We start from the raw sequence: 22,327 nt of genomic DNA, 5'->3' as shown, positions 1-22,327 counted from the left end.
AAGGGACATCTTTAATGGATGTGACATTCTATACAAAAGGACAGGCACTGACTAGCAGGACCCCAGCAGAAACCATGTCCCTCCCCCAACCACCCACCCGCCAGGAGTGCAGAGCTCAGTGTGGCGTAGGGAGAAGAGCCACATCATCAATGCCAACAGACCTTTCCCGCAACTTCTCTGGAAATACTCCAGACTCCTGCCACTCTGAATATTTTTGAGTCTCATGATATAAAAATTTGGCTTCTTGGCCGAGAGCAGTGGCTCACGCCTGTAATCCCAGCACTTTGGGAGGCCGAGGCGGGCGGATCACGAGGTCAGGAGATTGAGACCATCCTGGCTAACATGGTGAAACCTCGTCTCTACTAAAAAAAAAAAAAAAAAATCAGCCGGGTGTGGTGGCATGTGCCTGTAGTCTCAGCTACTCAGGAGGGCGAGACAGAAGAATCACTTGAACCCGGGAGGTGGAGGTTGCAGTGAGCCGAGATAGTGCCACTGCACTCCAGTTTGGGTGACAGAGGAAGACTCGGTCTCAAAAGAAAAAAAGAAAAATTTTGGCTTCTCAGTATGTCAACTCATGCACATGAGACTTGGCAAGACCTCAAAAGTCAAAACCAAATGGTGCCACCACCTTACCCCATTACCAAAGCTTAAAACCTTACAACCCACACTCTTCATACTCAATTGTATGTCACTTCCCAAACTCTGGGTCAAAAACCCTTTGACTATTCCCTAGCTTGAAGCAAATAAAGTTGAAACTGTCAGACCATTCTTATTATTGAAAAACATTATCTCCTGAAGTCTATGTGAATGTTCCTAAAGGCTGCCCTGAAGTGGTGGGACGAGGAGAGATGTTCCCACTTACAGCATGGCAATGCCCCAGTGCTTCCCGGCTCTCTCCCCCGCTGCCTGGAAACCAGAGAGGCCAATGAGGGCCACCGTGGGTGTAATGGTCAAGGGACCGATGTACTTCAGCAGAGCCCCAGGCAGGCCTAGGAGGCCGATGACTACTTCTATCAGTGAGGACATGATGATGGCCCCCTGGATCTGCAACAAGAGATGGCACAGACATGAGAGTGAGCTGCTTGTACATTGCATGCTCAGAATGTCACCTACAACCACAACTGATAATTCTGCAAGGCAGTAAGTTATTACATCATCTAACTTGGGAGATAAGCTGGAAAATCCCCCAGGACCTGACAAGAAACTTCAGTAGGCGCTAACTGGGGCCTGCATTCCTGAGGCAGGTGTATTACAGAAATGGGTCCTGGACACACGGCCCACATGCCTTTTCCACTGCTAAATGATGCAGGCAAAAATTTATAATTCCCATTTAAGAAACACAACATTTAAAGACCAGCCTTAGAGGAACACTGCAGCATAAAGACTCTCAGCTTTAAAGAGTAAGCCCCCAGGACATCGACAAGACAGTGTTGTTGACAGAAATTCTAAAGGGATGTTTTTAGTGTGCAGAATGGCCACATCTGTGCTCATTCTGAACTGACAGTGAATTATCTCACAGGTTTTGGAAAATATTAATACACTGTCAGCCGTACTTCATGTCTGCTTCTGTTCAATTGCACTTTGGCAGACAAATATCTTTAGCTCTTTCAATGAACACAGGCAAACGCTGAGGCCAGAGTGAATAATTCTATCTGTCGATGATGAGCCTCTGTAGCTCTGTCCAGGGAGCTACCAACCTCAGCTAGTTGTGCTGGTGGATGTGAGTGGACAGGTCTGTTGGTGTGCAGGAGGGAGGAAACCATTCCTTCTGGTTGCCCAAAGCATTTCCATATGCTTTATTTTAGAGTGTTGCTTAACTACATTTACTTTAACAAGAGAAATAAACGTATCAGTAATTGAAAAAGAAAAGAAGGGCTCAGTAAAAGTAACTGCTATTTCCTGGGTCAACCAACATTGAAGCTGAGAAGAAACATGAAGAAGCCAAAAGCAGACAATGCTTGTCTTTTACCTCTCGGATCCGGGGATACCAGATGTGTTCTGTGTGCAACAGCTCTGCTGTTCCATTGGCAACTGAAACATCTTGAAAACAAAAACAAAAAGTTTTTCTTGGAGTGACACTGATGTCTCACATGACATACTCATTTTACCTTTTAAGAAGAATTTTCTGCCTGTTTTTATTATATCTGTGTCAATCCCCATCCCTAAAATTCAACATCTAACAGTACAGCTTATCTTAGTGAAAGGTGGATCCTCAAATGCTAATTTAACCAAATGAATTCATTGACTGAGAGCTCCCCAGATTGTCAAAAGCTAACTGAAGTGGTGATACACGTTACTAGCACCAGCCTCACACACAAAAAAACAACCTTTGCACACAGCTCACTGAAATGCCCAACAGCAAGGTTGCTGGACTGAGGTTTGAAAAACTTAGATAAAACAGAGGGCCTTTTCCAGTTCCCAGATCAAATCAGTGGTCACAAAGTAACTCCTAGGAGCAAGGAAGGAAATGAAGGCTGGAAAACTTTGCTCCTAGAAGGTCAAAATATAATTGTATTTTTGAGAGTACAGGTCTGACTCTGATTTTCTCAAATTCCCTATCTTTTCCTGACCTTATCGGGTTCCTTAAGGATCTTTGCAATCACTAAGGAAGGGGAACGAAAGTCATTTGCAGCAAACCACAGTAGCCAGATCCTTAAAAAGCAAAGATGTTTCAGAGAAGGGATGCTGACGCAGCAAAGAGAGTGATTACTGGTGGGTCATAAAATCCACTGAAAGAGAGAGGCAGAAAAATAGCACAAATATTTTTCTATTCCGTTCCCATATTTGTCAATTTCATTAACAGAGAAATGAGGTCAATTCTGATCCTTTCTTGCTCTAGGGTTAGGGATGAACAAGTGGATAGAAAGAGAGAGACAGACACGGTCCACAGATGGAGCATTCTAAGCTGTTTGTGGGTTTCTGTGCTTTGTCCCTAATTCCAGAAAGGATTTAGCACTGCTGAGGGCAGCATGTCCAGGCCTCCCTTTACACCTGCATTAAGGGACCCCAATGACATACGTGGAAATAACTGCAATTACCTGTGGTGTTACATTTCCATTTATCTAAAGACAGGATGGCTCGAGCAGGGGCCAAAAATGCAAAAGCACTGGCCTGAAACAGGGGTAACCTAAAAGAAACGAGACCAAAACCATGATCACGGCATCAGGAACTACCGAGGTAGTTCACTATTTGACAGCTTAACAGTCTTTTCCATAGACATACAGCACATGAGTAAATGCAGGCACACCTAGGAGAAAAAGCCCCAGTCTGCAAAGCTCTCCTGTGCCATGCAGCCACAGCCAGTAGTTTCTTCATCCTCCCCATTGCCACTCTCCTCCCACCCAGGCAGTTCCAGGGTGGGCCCCGTGGTCAGTGCCAACACCCCAACACCGGCCCCTGCCATCACCACCTTTCCTCTTGCAGGTGGGGGACTGCGGGCATTTGAGGTTCCCTCTTTCCTGCTGAGCTTATAAACTCTTATTTTTTTTCTTTCTTTCTTTTTTTTTTTTTTTTGAGGTGGAGTCTCGCTCTGTTGCTCGGGCTGGAGTGCAGTAGCCGGATCTCAGCTCACTGCAAGCTCCGCCTCCCGGGTTCACGCCATTCTCCTGCCTCAGCCTCCCGAGTAGCTGGGACTACAGGCGCCCACCACCTCGCCCGGCTAGTTTTTTGTATTTTTTAGTAGAGACAGGGTTTCACCGTGTTCGCCAGAATGGTCTCGATCTGCTGACCTCGTGATCCGCTCGTCTCGGCCTCCCAAAGTGCTGGGATTACAGGCTTGAGCCACCGCGCCCGGCCATAAACTCCTTTTTCAACATCAGTGTATTTCTGCTTTTTTACCTCCCTCCTCCTCCCTTTAAAATTATTATTGGTTATCACAGGAAAAAATTTCCCTCCGTTGTTTCATTTTGTGAATCAAAGATTGCCCTAATCGCCGATTACAGATAAATCGTAATAGTGATCTAGATCTACAGAGCTGTAAGTTACAACGTGACAGCAGACATAATAAATATTCTGCTTAATCATAAAAATACTTAAAGGTATTCAAACATATTTTTAAAGGGCCCAGAAAACTTGCAGAATCTCCATTAAATTTGCTGCCCACATCCTCAAACTAAATGCAGAGATCCTCAAATGACATGATTTGATTATATTTTAGATACTTCATATTGACTTCACAAACACTTTAGCTATTCAAAAAGACTACCATTTTTTAATGGAAATGTACAGCATGTCAGGTAAGTCACATTAAAGTGGCTTTATGGGTTAGCACCAGAACTTAATCACTATTTTAAATATAATTTTGAGGGTAAAATATTAAACTGGCTCATCCTGTTTGCAGGGGTGGGAACTCTCACACATCCAAATCCTGAAATGCCCCAGGGAGCCTAGTCAGTGGCCTTGCCAGCGAGACAGGGACCCAGCATCCTTCCCTTTGGGCGATCTGGCAGCAAGTCCTACCCACAGTGAAACAGGAACTGGACTGAGAAATCCAACTGGCTCTGGCTAAAGAACGAGCAGTCTCGCTGCAAGTCCAGAGCCCAGCACACACCATTCTGAGCCAGGGAGGTCAAGACGTCCTTGTTACAGATGCTCTCCTGGCTGTTTAATCATGCAATGACATCAATCCAGAGTAGGCAGGGTGCTGGCTTTAAGGCACAGAGGCAGGCTACACCATACAAACTGGATGCATTGCTGATGGCCACTCCCATAGGTATGCCCTTCAATAACCATCCAGTTATAATTACCTGCCAGAGGGGCCCAGAGGATAGCAGAAGTGAAGGACACCTGAAGTGGGAATGTATGTCAAAGGGAAAACACTGTTTGACTTCTAAGTATTCCATAAGCACAGATTTTCAGGACTGTACTGAAAGGACAGCATGTAATTTAGGGATGGATGCTGTATGGAATGGTCCAAATGCCATCTGGTTTACTATGGTTTCTGACTTCAACCAATGCATCGTAGGGCAGTGGAATACAAATGGTGAACTGCGTTTAGAGATTTTATCCTTAGGAATGTGGCCATCACACATCACACTGCATTGGTGATTCACTGGAAATGGCAAAAGGAAAGACTGGATCTGGTTTCCACTCTTCAGTCAGACCTCAGCCTGAACCTGACCTTGGCATCTGACCTTGCCACCTTTTGGGGTGAGCATTTGATGGCTTAACTAGGACTAAAGGTCCCAAGAGTGCTGCTGCAAAGACACTCGCTCATTTGCGAGCTGCTGGGACCCTGGGCTCCCCTGAAATAGATGACTGATAGAAAAAGTCTCCCGAGATAATCTGGAAAGGGCTGCTCATGCCAGCATTACGTGTTCACATCTAGCCAGGCAACATCGCCTGACACAAGCTGTTAAGACACCAGCACTAAGTGTGGGCTCTGTCACTGGCTTGACTGAAACATTCTCAGGGAAAGTTGCAACCAGAGCATATGAACACGTTAAACAAACGAGAGTTTCCCTAGATCACAATTAACAAAGCCAGTTTTCCAAGAAAATGACTGAAGGTGGTAACAGTGACTTTTTTAGGTGCTTGCCCAGTGTGAAGCTGGTCAATTCTCAGCTCTTCTCTCTGCACCCACAGCACGGCCCCTATTGCACTCATGTGACCACGTAAACCTCAGGCACCCAGGTGGGTCTCCCCAGGCCAAGAAGACGGCCTGCTCTTTTATTTTGTACTAAAGACTGGAAAGGAAATACATTAAACTGTGCTTTTCTTTACACCAGGGGCTGCCAAACCAGCTAGTGGGCCAAATCTGGGGTGCTACCTGTTTTGTAAGTAAAGAATAGAGGACAGCCATTTATTTACTCGTGGTCAACGGGCCGCTTTCACGCGGTCACGGTGGAGCTCAGCGCACTAACAGAGGCACGCAAGGCCTAGGCTATTTACTGTTGGCCTTTTACAGAAGAAGTTTTTCTGACCCGTCTAAGGGAAAATATAGCTTAAATATGTGAACAGGCATGTGGGTTTCTGCAGCTGGAAATTCTCACAGTTAATAGTGGCCACTAGACATTAGTTTAAAAAACAAAATCCTGAGCAGACCAGCAACTCTGACATGATGAGATCCCATGTCAGGCTCCAGCCTCAGGACAGCAAGATAACCTAAGCAACTCCCCCACAGTCCTTACGTTATTCAAAACCCTGCCAGAGCCCCCCCATGTCCAGCTTGGTGCCCAGGTAACCTGAACCCCACTCCCAGCCTGGTATCTCTCACCAGCTCCTTCATATGAGTTCAGTTTTCATTTGTCACTTAAGGCACAGAGAAAATATCACCTCCTCCAGTAAATATTCCATGATCTCCTTTGAATCTGTAATGTGTTCCCCTATAACTTAGGGCTTTTTGTCAAGATTTCTGCAAGTCACCTCCCAAGTTACCAGGAAGCTGCCTCAGGGTTCTCTGGGAGTGCTGGTTAAATGTGGAGATTTCTGCGTCTTGTCCTGGTTAGCCAGATTCAGGGGGTGGGTGGCACCAAATCTGCATTTTCAACAATGCCTTCTAGGGGTGGCTGAGACTGACAACCCCTGTGCCAGGTAAAGGGATTTATCATTTTGTCACCTTATAAACGATTCTTGGGTATCTGCTTCACACCAGCGCAATTATATGTAGATACGACGATGGAAAACACTTCCTGAGCCCTTCCGTTTCTGCTGCATGAAGAAGACACTAACCACGGTCACATATGAGGGGCAGTGATGTGTGATGGTGTGAAATGCTGCGGGGCTCTGCAGGTGCAGTCGCTTGAGCGAGTCTTAAAGCACGAGAAGTGCTTCGCCATGTGTGTGAGGGTTACAGGTATTCCGGGCAGAGAGAGGGGAAGTGCAAAACAAGAGCCACAGGACAGACCCAGGAACCCTCACAGGACTACACTTGGGCGAAAGCACAGGGAGCGCATGTGGTGAAGGTCAGTGGGGACTAAATGACAGATGCCCTGCGTTCTTCCTGCAGCAAGAGGAAAACGAGTGAAGGACCTGCTCTGAAAGGACCACTGTAGGAGAACTGGGAGAGGTGACCTTCACCCTGAAGCTATTCTCAGTCTTGAAGGAACCAAGCCACAGAGGACATCCCAACAAGCTGTGGCATGGCTCTGTGTGTCGTCTTTGCTTTTTAATTCCCTTTGGCATCCGCTCGAGTGACGAGCCAGCCTGAATCAGATCTCCACATGCGCCCAGCCTCTGTCTGCTCCCTTCCTCGGGCTGCTGCTCTCTGTGCTGGTGCACACCCCATGAACTGTCCTGTCCACCTCAACCTTGAGGTAGGCATCCCCTGATAGTAGGAAGTGGATTGGCTTCACCCACTGTCTTGACCCACCATGTATCCTCAGCACCAATGAATACTTAATGAAATGAAGGGGCTATTTACAAATATTCTCAGAAAGGAATTCTATTAAACTAAAAATAAAGGTTAAGTCTTTCTGGCAAGTTGATTTTGACTGCAAATTTGGAAGAGTGGTGATTAGATTAAAAGCGCTCAGAGTTGGGGATGAAATGTGCACGGGTTTTCATGATTCACCCAGATAAGCCTCCAGTCGCCAGGCAGCTTGCAGTCCTCCTATGGTGCCATCACAGAAAGCTTAAAAGCCAATGGTTCCTATGGGAAGCACCATGAAGGTACAAAATGTATCTGCCCAGAACTAAACTGTTAATGAAACTGAATAAAACAAAAACAAAATTCACCAACGCAGGGCATATATACTCTGTGCCTGGCTTCTTAATCTACAAGACAACCACCAAAGTTGGTACAAAACCTTGCATTGTCAAAGGAACACTCAAGAGTCTAAACTGCAGGAAAATTTTTTGAAATTTAATCCCTAAGAGATGTAACAGGTTTGGCTTTGAGGAGCTATAGGTTCATTATTGAATCTACCACTAGGAGTGTGTGTACAAAGTACGCTTAAAGAAAAGCAAAGCCAGGCATGGTGGCTCACTGCCTATAATCCCAGCACTTTGGGAGGCCAAGGCAGGAGGATCACTTGAGGTCAGGAGTTCAAGACCAGACTGGCCAACATAGAGAAACCCCATCTCTACTAAAAACACAAAAATCAGCCAGGCGTGGTGGCAGGTACCTATATCCCAGCCACTTGGGAGCCTGAGGCAGAAGAATCGCTTAAACACGGAAGGTGGAGGTTGCAGTGAGCCTAGATCACGCCACTGCACTCCAGCCTGGGCAACAGAGCGAGACTCCATCTCAAAAAGAAAAGAAAGACACAATGTGTCAAAGAAAACTTTTTCTTAATTGATGACATGTTCTATCATTTACTGTATCCATCCATTCATCCATCCATCCACGCATCCATCCATCCATCCATTCATCCATCCATCCATCCACCCATCCATCCATCCACTGACCTGCTGAACTGCTGGAAAGTAGCCTGCACTGTCTTATCTATTCATGGTGATGGTGATGTGATTGCACACATCGGTATAAGCTCATCTAACTGTACAGCTTAAGGGTGAATTCTACTGCATATCTATTGCCCCTCAATACAGGTGACATCTTAAAAAACTCGATCAGTCTATCAAGTGTTTTCAGGGGGTGAGACTTAGGGGGATGGGGGCAGCAGAGGCAAGGAGATGACGACATATTCCTTAAAACACCAGAGTCATGCCAAATATTGAAAAAACTCCCCAAATTTAAAACAGGAAAAGAGCTTCCATCCTTATTTGGTGATAAGTACTGTTCACTCCTGTGTAGAGCTGCTTTTGCCAGGGCAGTCACCTGCCTAAAAAGGAAGAATGGGGGTTAGGGGAGGGGAGGTGGTGGAAGCAGAAGGCCATGAGGAGGAGGATGAACAATTCAGAGCCTGGGGAAATGTTTGGGACAAGAAGGACCTGCCAGTCGAAGAAGAAAGGTTGTAGAGAACCAAATTCATTAAACTTACATGTAACAAGAGGACTCAATCAGACTCCTAGGCCCTTGAAACATCACAAATACCAGCTAACAGAGCAAGGGGGGAGTAACTGAAGGGAGACCACCCAGAAAAGCTAGAGTTGCAGGAACAAAAGCAAGTAGACCCGCCCTACAGAACAAGCTTGGCTGAGGCAAGACGATCTCCAGCCTCAGGAGGGGCTGGATCAAATGCCCTTACAATTTTCTGATGGCCTCTGACACAGATTCCAGGGTCAGTGGGGCCCACCCTGGCTGGGGACACTGGCAGTGTGGCCAACCCCAAGCCCTGCTGCACTCATCAGGTCCACGTTGCTCCACGAGGCTGCCCAGCCCTTGCTCGCTGCACACCCACTGCACTACCTGCCTCCTTCCCTCCCAGTGGGGAAAACTAAGATAAATAGAAGTCAGCCACTGAGTGTGGACAGGTACCAGGCATCACCTCACTTGATGCTCGCTAACAATCTTCCTTTTGAGACAGGGTATCGCTCTGTCACTCAGGCTGGAGTGTAGTGGCGCAAATTACAGCTCACTGCAGCCTTGACCTCCTGGGCTTAAGCAATCCTCCCACCTCAGCCTCCCGAGTAGCTGGGACCACAGGTGTGCACCACCATACCTAGCTAAATTTTTTTATGTTTTTGTAGAGACAAGGTCTCCTTATGTTGCCCAGGTTGGTCTTGAACTTCGGGGCTCAAGTGATCCTCCCACCTCAGCCTCCCAAAGTGCTGGGATTGCAGGCATGAGCCATGGTGTCCAGCTCACTAATAATCTTATGGTTAGTTTACCATTGAGGAAACAGGGCTTGGAGAGACTTATTTGGGGAGAGCTTGTCCAAAGTCACGTGAGTATTGAATGATGGAAAGGGAGCCCAGCTGCCTCTGCGTCCAAGGACTCAGTGCAGCTGGCAGGGGGGACAGCGCAGAGACCCTCAGCCAAGGTCAACACCTCTGCATTCTCACTGGTCTACCTTATCTCGGCTCACTGCAACCTCTGCCTCTTGGGTTCAAGCAATTGTCCTTGCCTCAGCCTCCCAAGTATCTGGAATATAGGCACCCGCTACCATGCCCAGCTAATTTCAGTATTTTTAGTAGAGACGGAGTTTCACCATGTTAGCCAGGCTGGTCTCAAACTCCCGACCTCAGGTGATCCACCCGCCTCAGCCTCCCAAAGTGCTGGGATTACAGGCATGAGCCACTGCACCCAGTCTGGTCTCCCATATTAATGTACAATTTTAAATTCTTTTTTAGTTAAATGGATGGTAAAAATTTTTTATTTGGGCACAAAACCCTATAATGTGCCATTATGTGCCTGCCTGACATGACAGAATACAAAGGATTTGAGATCACCTACACAGTAATTTTGGCAACAATGTTTACCCTAAATCAATCATGCCTCCAGCCCCATCTTCTGGTTGACAACAAATGAGAGGGATTGTAAGACAAATCAAACAATGTGACGGGGACACAATCAAGACAAAATCATATACTCACGAGACACCAGGTCTGGAATCTTTTAAAAAAGATGATGATGTGGGGAGGAAAAACGTGGAGACAGCAAAGAGACACAACAAACAAAGGCACCACACGAAGGTGACTGGTTTAGAGAGGGAATAACTGGGAAAGGTATTTTAGGAACAACTAGGAAGTTAAATACAAACTGCATATGAGATGATGAAACAGAATGATTGTTAATGTTGTTAGGTGTGACAAATGGTCTCCTGCGATACACAAGAGACACCCTCATTGCTAGGAGAGTATGTAGGGGTGAGCCATCATGCTGTCTGCAACTTTACTTTTTTTTTTAAGACAGGATCTCGCTCTGTCTCCCAGGCTGGAATGCAGTGGCATGTTCATGGCTCAGTGAAGCCTCATCTCCTGGGCTCAAGCGACCCTCCCACCTCAGGCTCTTGAGTAGCTGCTACCACACCCAGGTAATTATTTTTATTATCTGTAGAGACAAAGTCTCACTATGTTGTCCAGGCTGGTCTCAAACTCCTGGGCTCCAGCAATCCTCCCGCCTCAAACTCCCAAAGGGCTGGGATTACAGCCCTGAACCGCCTTGCCCAGCCTGCAACTTTACTTTCAAGTGGCTCAAAAATTTAAAAAAAAATTACACTTGTACCCCAACATATATATACAGAAAAAGAAATGGGGTCTCCCCTTCCCCAATCTAATCACTGCATCTCTCCGTGCTTCTAAGTTTTATAAACAATCATGAGTTCGAAGCCCCCAGATTTAAGACCTTAAAGTCTCCTGGAGCCACCCCTTGTACTCAGTGAGCACACATAATGGACAAGGTTCCATTGCAGGCCCCAGGAACCTGACAGGATAGAAGACAGAGGAACTCTCTCTCTGTAGGGCAATCTGGTTAGAGGCCAGGTTCCTAAACCAGCTACAATGACTCTCTTGGCCAAACCCTACCGTTTCTCAGCACAGGAATGTGCTGTGTGCCTACAGCAGGCCTGAGAATGGTCAGGAGGGGCTCCTCTGAGAGGGACATCCTATCTTTCATTTTGCTGGAGAGGTCAGAGTGATGCCTCTAAGAAGGGCCTGGAGTGAAAGGCTGAGGGTGGCCCCTCAGACACTGTAAGACTCCTTCCACCAGCCTGCGGGCAAGTCAGTGTGGTGATGGCGGGGCAGGGTCTTGGAGGGCCCTAGAGACACCAAGGGTCAGGGATGGGAACTCTGGGAAGCTCGGAGGTGCCACAAAAAAATGGGAGTTAGGGGACTCTCGAAACGCTGCCCTCATGTCTCTGGATTTTAAAGGCTTTGTACTAATTCCCAGAACAAAGGTTAACTGGAATTGACATCACAGACCAACCAAAATGAGAACTGTTGAATCCTCGCTCAGGGGAACTCGGTAATGAAGACCTCCTTGATGCAAAACTCAAGGGATCAAGGTCAAAGAAGAGGTGGGAGGAGGAAAAGCTAGGGAGGGGGAGGGAGAGGGAGAGGGAGAAGGAATGCCATGAGCAAGGGCCACAAGGAAGCCGCCTTTCCCTAAGCAAAGGCTTGGAAAGCATCAAAGCCTCCTAAAGGCCTCGACAACCGGGGCTAAGGCCCACAACCTCCAGTGCAAAAAGACAACGGCCCCTGGAGGAAACGGAAAACTTTCATGCCAGGCGAGATGTGCAGTGAAGGAAGAAGGGTCTGCAGCCCACACAACTCAGACATGCTTCATGTGGTCTCAGTCAATCAGCCTTGGGAAATGTGCCCCCATGCTGTGGCATCTATGGTTGGCCTTCTGTGCTCAGGTAAGGTCTGCAAAGACACACATCTGTTTCACCTTCATGGGTTTCCCATCAACTCTGGTCATTTTTATAGAATGAAACAGGTTTCCAGGATAGCATTCCACACAGATCAGGAGCCCATGTGAAACAAGGGGGATGACTTGACCACAGCACCTCATTCCTTCCTGTACTCTAGACGATTCTGCAGAATAGAGGGCCCGCCCCTGAAGGGCACAGGCCATGATTTGTCCTCAGGTTTCCTTCACCCACAACATCCAGCACGACAGAAATACCGGGTACTCAGCAAGAGGCAGTCAAATGCACAAAGCTGGATACAGAACTGAAACACAACAGGGGAACAACCTTTGGAGCTGGAGAAGTCTGAGACTGTGTCTTAGAAATCATGAAAGCTGGACATGAAAATTTTTTCCTTCTGCTCTAAGCCTAAGGAAATGAGTGGTGAGTTTCTCCAAAAACACAACGCACAAAAGCCCACAGAGGCCATCTGCCATCCTTCCAGCGGTGCTGCTGGGAGTCAGGCCCACATTCCCGGCTGCGTCTGCCTTTCCTCTCCACCTTGCTCCCTGCTCACAGCATCTCTACCCCAACTGCTCTAGCTATTTATTCCATCTTTTTGGAACAGAAAATAAACACAGAAGTCTAAAAGAAATGATAATTCACAGCCTATGATGGATCTATCTAAGCAAGTAGCAGAACTAAAAGTCTAAAATATGAGTTCACATTTTCATATGCAAAAGCTCCCAAAAACTATTTTGAGAAACAAAATACTCTACAACAACACAATATATTCATTAAAATAGGGCAAAATATATCATTCCCAGGACACCTGAGGGAAAAGCCTCCTTTCATTTTCACAAAGGAAACAGGACTGGAGGGGTCACTTGTCGAAGGTCATAACGCCACATGCTGTAAACATCTCTCTATCCTCAGAAGTGTAGGTTTGATACCCAAGGGGTTAGAATTCCATAAAAGTATCCCAAAATCTGACTTTCACTTGCAATGACCATGCGTCCAGCTCTGGCAGCATTGATCTTGGTGAGCACCCCTAGAACAGATGCTGTCCTGAGTGAGATCTGGGTGTCCAAGTACCAGAGGGGGCCTCACCCTACTGAGGTCTGGCTGCCAACTTTGCTCTGCTGGATGGGAACAGGGCATATGCTCATGGAGTAGTTGGCCATTTGGGGATTTCTGCTCTTCCCTCACTAACCCCACAGGAAACCTGAGGCAAGGCTGTGAGAGGTGGTGCAGCTGACGAGGCAGCCCGGCCTCCTCTGGTCTAGTGCAAAGATAGGAAGAGGACGGGTGGAGGAGTCTGGGTTCCAACAGGAAGGGATGGAGGGTGGAGAGACATGGGGTGGATGAAAAAAGAGGAGACACACGAACTTGGGGTGCAGCAAACATGTCCCCCATGGTGACTGGCCAGTCAAGGGGGGAAATAGCAGCCTGTCTCATTGCCTCAGTGCCCCTTCACTGTCTCAGACACGCAGCCCCCTGCATAGCAAGCCCCCAAGTGTGCTGAGGACCCACACAGAAGAAGATCTGCAAACACGGTCTGAGGCCGTGCAGAGCAGGAGCTCCCATCTGAGCCTCTGCTCACAGCCCACCTGCTGGTCGGAGAGGAAGCAAGGGGTGCAGGCAACACACAGAAGGCTCAGAAGATTCATAGCAAGAGCCCTGCTCAGCCTGGAGGGCCCAGGCTGCCCGCAAGGTGCCAGCAGGGGCGCTCCCCTCCCCCATCCCAAAGGCTCTCTCTTAAGCCACTCCGCTAGAAAGATTCTTTAATCAGGACACATGAAGCACATTCCATTCCGTGCTGCTTCTCTTTCCAGCTAAGGATTCAAAGCAGGAAAGGACCCGCAGAACGAGAAAGAATGAGACTGGGGGATGAGTTCAGCCCCAGCACAGTCACCTTCCTACCCCACACGCCTGAAGCTTGCCTGGGCCCCATCTCCTTTCTCATGGATGTCACTGATCCCCTGGAATGGTCCTCACCCCGTGTACTTGGTTAAGTAACATCCTTCAAGGCACAGCCCCAGAGGGTGTGTCCCCTGTTAACAAAGCCACTGAATGCTCCCTGTGCCTGTTGATAAGTCCCAAGCCCCAGCCTCTGTGTGCTTGGTCAGGGGGATCATGCCAGGCTGTGACTTCCTGCTTTTGCCCCTGCTGGGATGGAAGGTGCTCCCTCAGCCTTCCTGGGCAGAGCCCTTGGAGCCTGCAGGGTCTGTCTCAAACCCCACCTCCTCCAGGACTCCCACCAAGTCCCCTGGAGGATGTACTGCATCTCCCTGATGGTGCTGCCATTCGTGCTGCAGGCCATGTGCTTTGATGTCACCGTTGCTCCCCACGACAGCCAGATCCCACACCTGCTACACAGACCAGTCACTGAATATCTGCAGGGCTGAGCCCATACTCTTTCGCTTTGTCCAGGTTAAGAGGACGAGTACCACCCACACTCTGACAACCATAGAAAACCTCTATCACAAGCCCAACACCCCACCAAAGTCCCCAGCACACCCTCACCTGCCCAGCAGCACACAGTTGCTGACGTGATTAGAGCACCACCTGATTTATGACTAAGCAAATGGCCACACTGTGGGGAGGATGGAAGCAGAGGTGGGGCTGCCATTCCTTGCACAGCCAGAGGTCATGGGGGACTCACTCTGACTCCTCACAAACACGGCAAGAAATGCTGCTTTCATCCCGCCTCGTGGACATGGGGCACACAGACACACACCCTCCTCCAGGCCACAGCTCTGCATTTTGGGTCCCTGAGCCATCCCAGTAGGGTGTCAAATGCCCTCTCCTGTTCTAACTCAGCTCAAACTGCTTCCCAGGCCAGCAGGGAGGTGAACCACGCTGACCCGGGTAGTTCGATTTAGGTCTTGTGCCCCAACAGTGGGCAAGATGATGCCCTCCGTGACCAAAAGTATTTACCCCAAGTTCCCCCAGGCCCTCCCTTCTGTGTTCCATTAGCAACTATGCCCATCAGGCTCAGCTGCTTGCCAGGCCTGGCCTCTTTGGCATGAGCTGGGGCAGAGCTGCACACGGTGCACACTTCACTGCAATAAAGACAGCTTTCATTCCCTATTCAGGTCAACCAGTAATGCTCAACTAGAGACACTGACCAAATTCACAGAGGGATTGTGCCTACAAATCCATGGATAAGTCGGCTGTTTAGAAAAAGAACGTCTCTCCAGAGAGCCAGCGCTCCATGGGCAAGGTAAGGATCCTGAGTCAGCCAACAAAAGCTTTGCCGTGCACTCTGGCCTTGAAGCAGAGAGCCCTGAACACTGTGCCCAAAGAATGAAAGACGGTGCTAGTCAGATTGAGCCCTTCTTGGAAGGCCCAGACCACATCTCCTCCCCCTAGTTGGTCAGTGATATCCCTGCCCTGCCCCTGGGGGGCTTGAGGAGACCCTCCTCCCGTCAGCCCAGCTTGGTAGTTGTGGGCAGACTAGCAAGGGTTGAGATCTGGCAACCCTAAGAGCTTGCCAGCCCCAAAGCCTTTAGTCCACATAGCTTCTTTCCATCAGCAGACCTGCAGCCTACCCTCCCAGGGTGTGGCCCACCCTGGCAACCAGAACACCTGCACATGGCTCACTGCCCTCCAAGGCTCCCCTATCCCCATGCCATGTTAGGGCAACCCTGAGGTCCCGAAGGATTCTAACTCATCAGAATGCAGTCCCTGACTTCAGCTCACACCCACCTCCCACAGCAGGGAGGGCCAGGCCTTACTCAGTCTGTCTCTGACGGAGCAAGAGACAGCTGGTGGTGAACTTAGGACAGTCCTGCCAGAGCAGGCTTCACTTTCTGAGCAGTGCCCTGGGGTAAGGTAAGAGGCTGCACTGAGAAGAGGGTAGAAGAGCAGGAAAGGAGAGGAAAAGGCAAGCTTGCAGGAGGAGGTAGGAAGGTAGATAAGGATGTTTCTTCTTCCTGTGCCAGCTCCATGTCCATTTAAGTTGGTGGCTGGAAATGCAAAAGTGAACAAGCCAAAACCCTGGCATCAAGGAGGAAGCACCATGGGAAGAAGACATAGAAACAAAAAGGACAAACTGGAATAGGGGCCACACTGGAAGGATGAAAACAAGGTGGGAATTCAGAGAACAACGAAGGGCTCCACAGAGTCGGGAGGGCAGGACAAGCTGGGTCTGGAGGATGAGCTGGTGTGTGCCAGGCGGGTGGGGAGAAGACACACAGGAAGATAGACAGTGGGCCCTCGGGAGTGAGGCCAGGGAAGGCAGGAGACAGGGCTCAGAGGCATGGCTGGAAATGTAGGTGGGGCAGAGAGCAACGGCAAGCCTAAATGCTGGGTGCAGCCTGGTGTGTAAAAAGGGAGGAGAGCTGCAATGTGGCTCACCCTGAGGAGGGTGTGGAAGTAGAAAGATGGCACTGGGTGTGGGGCACAAAGTGAGTCCAAGAGCAGTGCCCTGGAGGCAGGGAAGTCAACAGGGAGCCTGGTGGGACACTCCGGTCTGAACTCAAGGAATGGGGGCACAGAGGGGTTCTGGGGAGCGAGCATGACTTGCCAAGGGGGCAGGGGAAGGAGGGTTAGGCCGAGTTTCCAGCTTGGACAACTGGGTAGGGAAAGGTGGTGGTAGTGCCGTTCACCAAGAGAGGAAATGATTGGGAGGAACACTGCGGGGGTGGGGACCAATGGCCACTAGGACATTCCCCTGCCTCCATTCTGTCCTTGCAAACAGCCCTAGGCAAACGGCGCAGCTCAACGCCTTCTGGGGGCTTTGGCATCCCCCATTAGTACCCCAATCTCACCTGCATCCAAACGTTGTCTGTAGCAAAGTAGTGATTCCCACACAGAAGAAAATGGTCCCAATGAGCTGGCTGGTGGCCCACTGGTCGTACCCCACACACATGGCATCGGCCAACAGGAAGGGCACTGCAATCGTGCCGCTGAAGCATGTCAGGTAGTGCTGTGGGCAGGAAAAGGGTCAGAGGAGAAACAGTAAACCATTCCTCATTTATTCTTGATTTCATCTTAATTCTTCTCTTTTATTGTCATTAAAAAATAGCCCCCATAAAGAATCTCCTCGGCTTGTTACAGCAAGCCATTCTTTTTTCCTTCTTTTTCAGCATTTCTCCTTTGTTGTTGAGACAGTTTCATTCCCACTGCCCTGGACGGAGTGCAATGGTGCGATCTTGGCTCACTGTGACCTCCACCTCCCAGGCTCAAGCGATTCTCCTGCTTCAACCTCCCAAGTAGCTGGGATTACAGGTGCGCACCACCACGCCCAGCTAATTTTTGTATTTTTTGTAGTGATGGGTTTTCACCGTGTTGGCCAGGCTGGTGTCAAACACCTGGGCTCAAGCGATCTGCCTGCCTCTCCCTCCCCAAAGTGCTGGGATTACAGGCGTGAGCCACTGTGCCCAACTGCATTTCTCCTTTTTATTACATTTTCTTGTCTTACAACTCACTGTCATTATTACTTATTACTTGGATGAATCCATGCATCACAAAGGAAACAGTCAATATCAGCCCTGGTGATATTTTACTTATGTAATTCTTATTAGAAATATTTGGGGTTTTTTCCCCAAAATGCTTTTCTGGCATAAATTGCTAAAACCATAAGGCCTTTCTCCTCTAATCTGTTATCATGAATTGTGATGTGCTGAACTATTCTTGCATGCTTGAAACAAACCCTAGTCAGTCATGCTGTATTTTTCTTCTGCAATTTGGTTTGTTAATATTTGATACAGAATTTTGAATCTACATTTCTAAGTTAATTAGTCTACTTTTAAAAAGTTCTTTCATGTCTGGGGATTAAAGTTACACAAGCGTCATAAGTTACATACGCATGGAGTGCTTTCTGTCTTTTTCTGTGAGCTGGCATTGTTTTTGAAAACAAATAATTCATCTGTTCCAGTCAGGGCAGGATTAAGGGCATATGGTAGCCATGGGAATCTTCCAGAAAGAACCCCATCCCACCTTCCTTTGGGACCACCCCTCCGCCCGCCCAACGCCACACCGATAGCCCCGGTAGGATAATCCCAGCGCTCACGACTCACTTCCCTCCCTTCCACCGTTGACCAGTTCTTATTTCTGTTCTGCAAACTTCCTACTTTTCTTCCAGCAGCTTCCCATTCCTGCCCACATTTGCCAAACACGCCACATGCAGCCCAAGAAGCCCAACTGTAAAGGAGTTTCCTGAGGTGAAACACTCCTGTTCAGGATGCCTCAGGGCTCCTCACAAGTTTATGTTCTCTGAATCTTCAGGAAGGGCATGATGCAGGCAGTGTTTCACACTCCTATCTGACCAGGGAAGACTGCTAGAAACATTTATAAGATAAACATTCCAAAAAGTGTGTTTCCTGAATCTGGTTCAGAATGCTCAGCCCAAGGTAGATTATTTGCCAAGGCCACTCAGCTCCTTCAGCTCTGACTTCTCCCCTACTAAACAGACACCTGCCAGTTGGGGTTACCACGTGCTGTGATACCTGAAAGGGGGTGTGGGAAGGGTGGGGCAACTGGAAATTCGACCAAAGTACCCAGCTGTTGGCAGGCACAGCCCCATCCCAGGGTGAATAAACCTCTCCGGACAATGAGATGGATTTTCTCAGCACCTGAGATACCTTAAGTTGAACAGACCACACAAACTTGAGAAGGGAAAAATAGTAAACCAGACCTCAGAACAGAGTCCAACTTAAAACCAAAGCAAATACAGCCCAGGGGTGTACATCTAAGAAAAGACCTTCCCATTGTCCCCTTTCTCCAAAACGTCCTGCGCTAATCCTATGAAAGGGAAAAGGGTGCTGAAGACAGAGGAGGGAGGTATCAAAGACGCAGGAGGCCTGCATCAGCTATGTCACCACCCACCTTGTCCCTGAGCCTGGTTGCCCTCCCCTCCCACTGGAAGCTGCAGCAGACAAAGCTGCCGCTACCGTGGCAAGTTTCCCTTCCAGTTAAAAAATAAGACTGAAAACCTACCATTTAGGTCCTGGCCGACATGGCACTTTTCAGGGTAACTCATGTTTCATGGCAGAGGATACCATGATTTTGGGTGGGTTAACTAGGCCAGGGATGGGAGATGAAAATAAATTCCTCTTTTCTCTACTCTTCAACTTTTCTCCTTTCTCTATTCTTCCTTCTTTCTATAACTCTATCTCCTTTCCTTTCCTTTATGTCACTGCTCTTGCGTGCCCCTGAACATCGTCTTTCTTTTCCCTGGTAATCCATTCCACCTGTTCTTTTCTTCCTCCTGCTATGATGTCAAAAATTCCCATTCATCCCCCCCCCCTTTTTTTTTTTGAGACAGGGTCTCACTATGTCAAGCAGGCTGAAGTGGAGTGGTGCAATCACAGCTCACTGCAACTTCAACCTCAAGCGATCCCCCTGCCTCAGCTCTTGAGTGGCTGGGACTATAGGCACACACCACCACACGTGGCTAATGTTTGTATTTTTTGTAGAGGTGGCCTTTTGCCATGTTACCCAGGCTGGTCTTGAGCTCCTAGGCTCAAGTGATCTGCCCACCTCAGCCTCCAAAACTGCTAGGATTACAGGCATCAGCCACCATGCTGTCCCTACTCATCACTCTTGAAAGAGGAATTTATAAAAGTCTTCAATAAACAAAAATCAAACTTGAATTTTTAAACAACTTCAGATGGTAGACAATGCAAACACCTGCTGGTAGTTACACATCCTACAGGAACCATCTTACCTGCAGCCCCAAAAATATACACAGGTACCAGGGAGGAACATCTTCTATGGTATAAATCATGTCCGATCGCTGGGGGTCCAGACTGCCAGTGCTATCGAGGGTCTCGGCGAGAGAGCTCTGTGAGCGAGAAGGAGAAAAGAAGGTACTCATTAAACCTGAAGACCAATGTTAGCTTGGCCACGTGCAGGCCACTATTACAGAAAAACAACTTTATCAAGTGGCTGCCATTTTCCTGCAGTTTTGAGCCTTGGCTGTCATTGAAGCCAAGTACACTCGTGGGCTCAAGTACACTCACCCACTGGGATGGTCAATCCTCAGAATTTGGGGGGTCAGTGTCCTTTGTCAACAACTCATCCCTGAGAACACCAAACTTGCTCAGAGCTTCTCCCCAGGTCTGGGGATCCTCCCGCATGGACAGAGATGTTCCCAGGTTGAGACCACAAAACGATACCTTGGCACGAGCAGTCCTTGTGTGAGGCCCCAAATGAAGAAATCTTAGAAAATTTTAAGCACTTTCGAAGAGACAGCACACTGATCTGCCCTCCCAGCCTACTTCATCCCTGCAGGATCTTTCACTTTGTAGTTCTACACCTTCCTATCCAAACACTATTGCTCTTAGGTGAAAAGAGGAAAATTCAAAAGTATATAAACACAGTGATTTGGATTCTGTTTAAAAAACAGAACATTAAAAATGTATTGATAGTTTAGGTGACAGGTTTTTTTCCTCTTTTCCCCCAACACTAGTAAAAAAAAAATTTTTAAACATTAAGTGTAGCATGGTTTTTAAACCAAAATCATCATAAAGACCAGTCACTTTAGGTTAGAGTCCAGCCTTTTCCAATCACTCCCAGTATCAGTTCTGAACTCAGGCAGTGTCTGAGCCAAACAGAAAACTCAAGGTAGCCTTGAGTTCCCCAAGAGAACCTCAAAACTGCTCTGGTTTCTAACACCACACAAAGAATCTTTTCTTGGAATTTCTACAATCATTTCTTGGAATCCAAGACATGTACCTCATTTGAAAAAATTGTTTATAACCTAGCAAACAAAGTGCTTGACAGAAATAAAATGAAAAGATATCCCACATGGGGAAAATGCTGATTCCATGTGTTCCACATGGAGGCAACAGGGGTTTGGGGTTTGGGGTCCAATACCCTTAAACAAAAGAAGGGACACAGTTCACCCTCACCTTCCACAGCCGGAAGTAAACGTCTGATGGAAGCTGGTATCTGATCTAAACCAAATGTAACTGAATATGACCTTTTGGGTAAAACTTTCTCTTCCGTCCTCACAAGGAATACTGGCAAATTTACATTGTGTTGAATTTGTTATGATGGATTATGGACGTCTTTAACAACTTGTTGGAAGAAATGGTAGAAAAAGTACCTATGTGTCTGAGGGGTGTGGCATATAGTGATGTACAATAAAGATTAACTCGGCAGGTCTGGGTTGTTCAAACCCTGTACATTTCAAAGGAAGGGTTGACTCTTGCCTGGCATGTGGGGAATAACCTGAGCTCTTGGGGTTTCTGCCTCTTAAATGTGTCTTTTTAGGCCTAGTGCAGTGGCTCACATCTGTGGTCCCAGCACTCTGGGATGCTAAGGTGTGAGGATCACTTGAGGCCAGGGTTCAACAACAGCCTGGGTAACATAATGAGGCCCCTTCTCCAGTTTATACATTTTTTTTTTTTACCTGAAACTTGGCCACACAGTGTCAGCTTGACCTCTGGAGGGGCTGGTGAGTAACTAAAGTTAGCCACACAGGCAGTCAGCCATACCTATAACAACAGATCCCCACTTAAAAACCCTGGGCACCAAGGCTTGGGTGAGCTTCCCTGGTTGAATGAGTGTTACCACATATCACTGCTGGGAAACTGAACACTGCCTGCATGACTGCACTGGGAGAGGATGGCTGCAAGCCTGTGCCTGGTGTCTCCTAGACCCTGACTATGTGCCTTCTCCCGTTTTTTATTTTAATCTGTATCCTTTCTCTGAAAAACAAACAAACAAACAAAAAAGACAAAAAAAACCCTTAACTGTGAGTAAAACAGCTCTGCTGAATTCTCTGAGGGTTCCTCATAAATCTCAGAACCTGATTTGAGACCTTCTGAATTGAGGTAATCATTTTGCTAACACGGTGGAATTACAGAGCTGAGGCTCACGACACAAAGTTCAGGTCAGCAGCACTGCATTAGCTGCAGCCACATAGGCGGTGCTGCTGCTCACAAAGTAACATGACAAAGTATTTCATAATAAAGAGAAATGTCTGAAGACAGAATACATAACACTGTCGTAGACAAGTACAACCTGTCACACAATAATGTAAGCAACATTTTTCTAACAATTCCAAAACCACGATTGTTAATTATAAGGCAGATGAAAAGACTTTTTGGCCAGGTGCAGTGGCTGACATCTGTAATTCCAGCACCTGCCGCGCCAGGTGGATCACCTGAGGTCAGGAGCTCAAGACACACAAAAAGACAAGACTTTTTGCATCCAGGCAGAGGTTAAGATGTACACACAGGCAC

The 22,327-nt window shown here is 47.8% G+C and overlaps 1 protein-coding gene across 14 annotated transcripts in view; it reads right to left on the bottom strand.

Moving 5' to 3' along the window:
• Positions 1-22,327, bottom strand: part of SLC23A2 (solute carrier family 23 member 2) — a 151,320-nt gene that overhangs the window by 31,549 nt on the left and 97,444 nt on the right. For all 14 annotated transcript variants that reach the window (XR_004052704.1, XM_030915018.1, XM_030915016.1 and 11 more), the window contains 5 exons: positions 19,804-19,920; positions 16,904-17,061; positions 3,039-3,127; positions 1,970-2,040; positions 863-1,044 (listed from right to left, as the gene is read on the bottom strand). Coding sequence is in view for 13 of the 14 variants with exons in the window: in XM_030915018.1 (XP_030770878.1) it covers positions 863-1,044; positions 1,970-2,040; positions 3,039-3,127; positions 16,904-17,061; positions 19,804-19,920 (617 nt within the window). In the remaining variant the exon portion in view is untranslated. The remainder of the gene's footprint in view (positions 1-862; positions 1,045-1,969; positions 2,041-3,038; positions 3,128-16,903; positions 17,062-19,803; positions 19,921-22,327) is intronic.

This window comes from Rhinopithecus roxellana, chromosome 13 (genome assembly GCF_007565055.1).
Source record: "Rhinopithecus roxellana isolate Shanxi Qingling chromosome 13, ASM756505v1, whole genome shotgun sequence".
In the NCBI taxonomy this organism is placed as follows: domain Eukaryota; kingdom Metazoa; phylum Chordata; class Mammalia; order Primates; family Cercopithecidae; genus Rhinopithecus; species Rhinopithecus roxellana.
The sequence above is the reverse complement of the archived record's forward strand: the minus strand, read 5'-3'. Positions and strand labels throughout refer to the sequence as shown.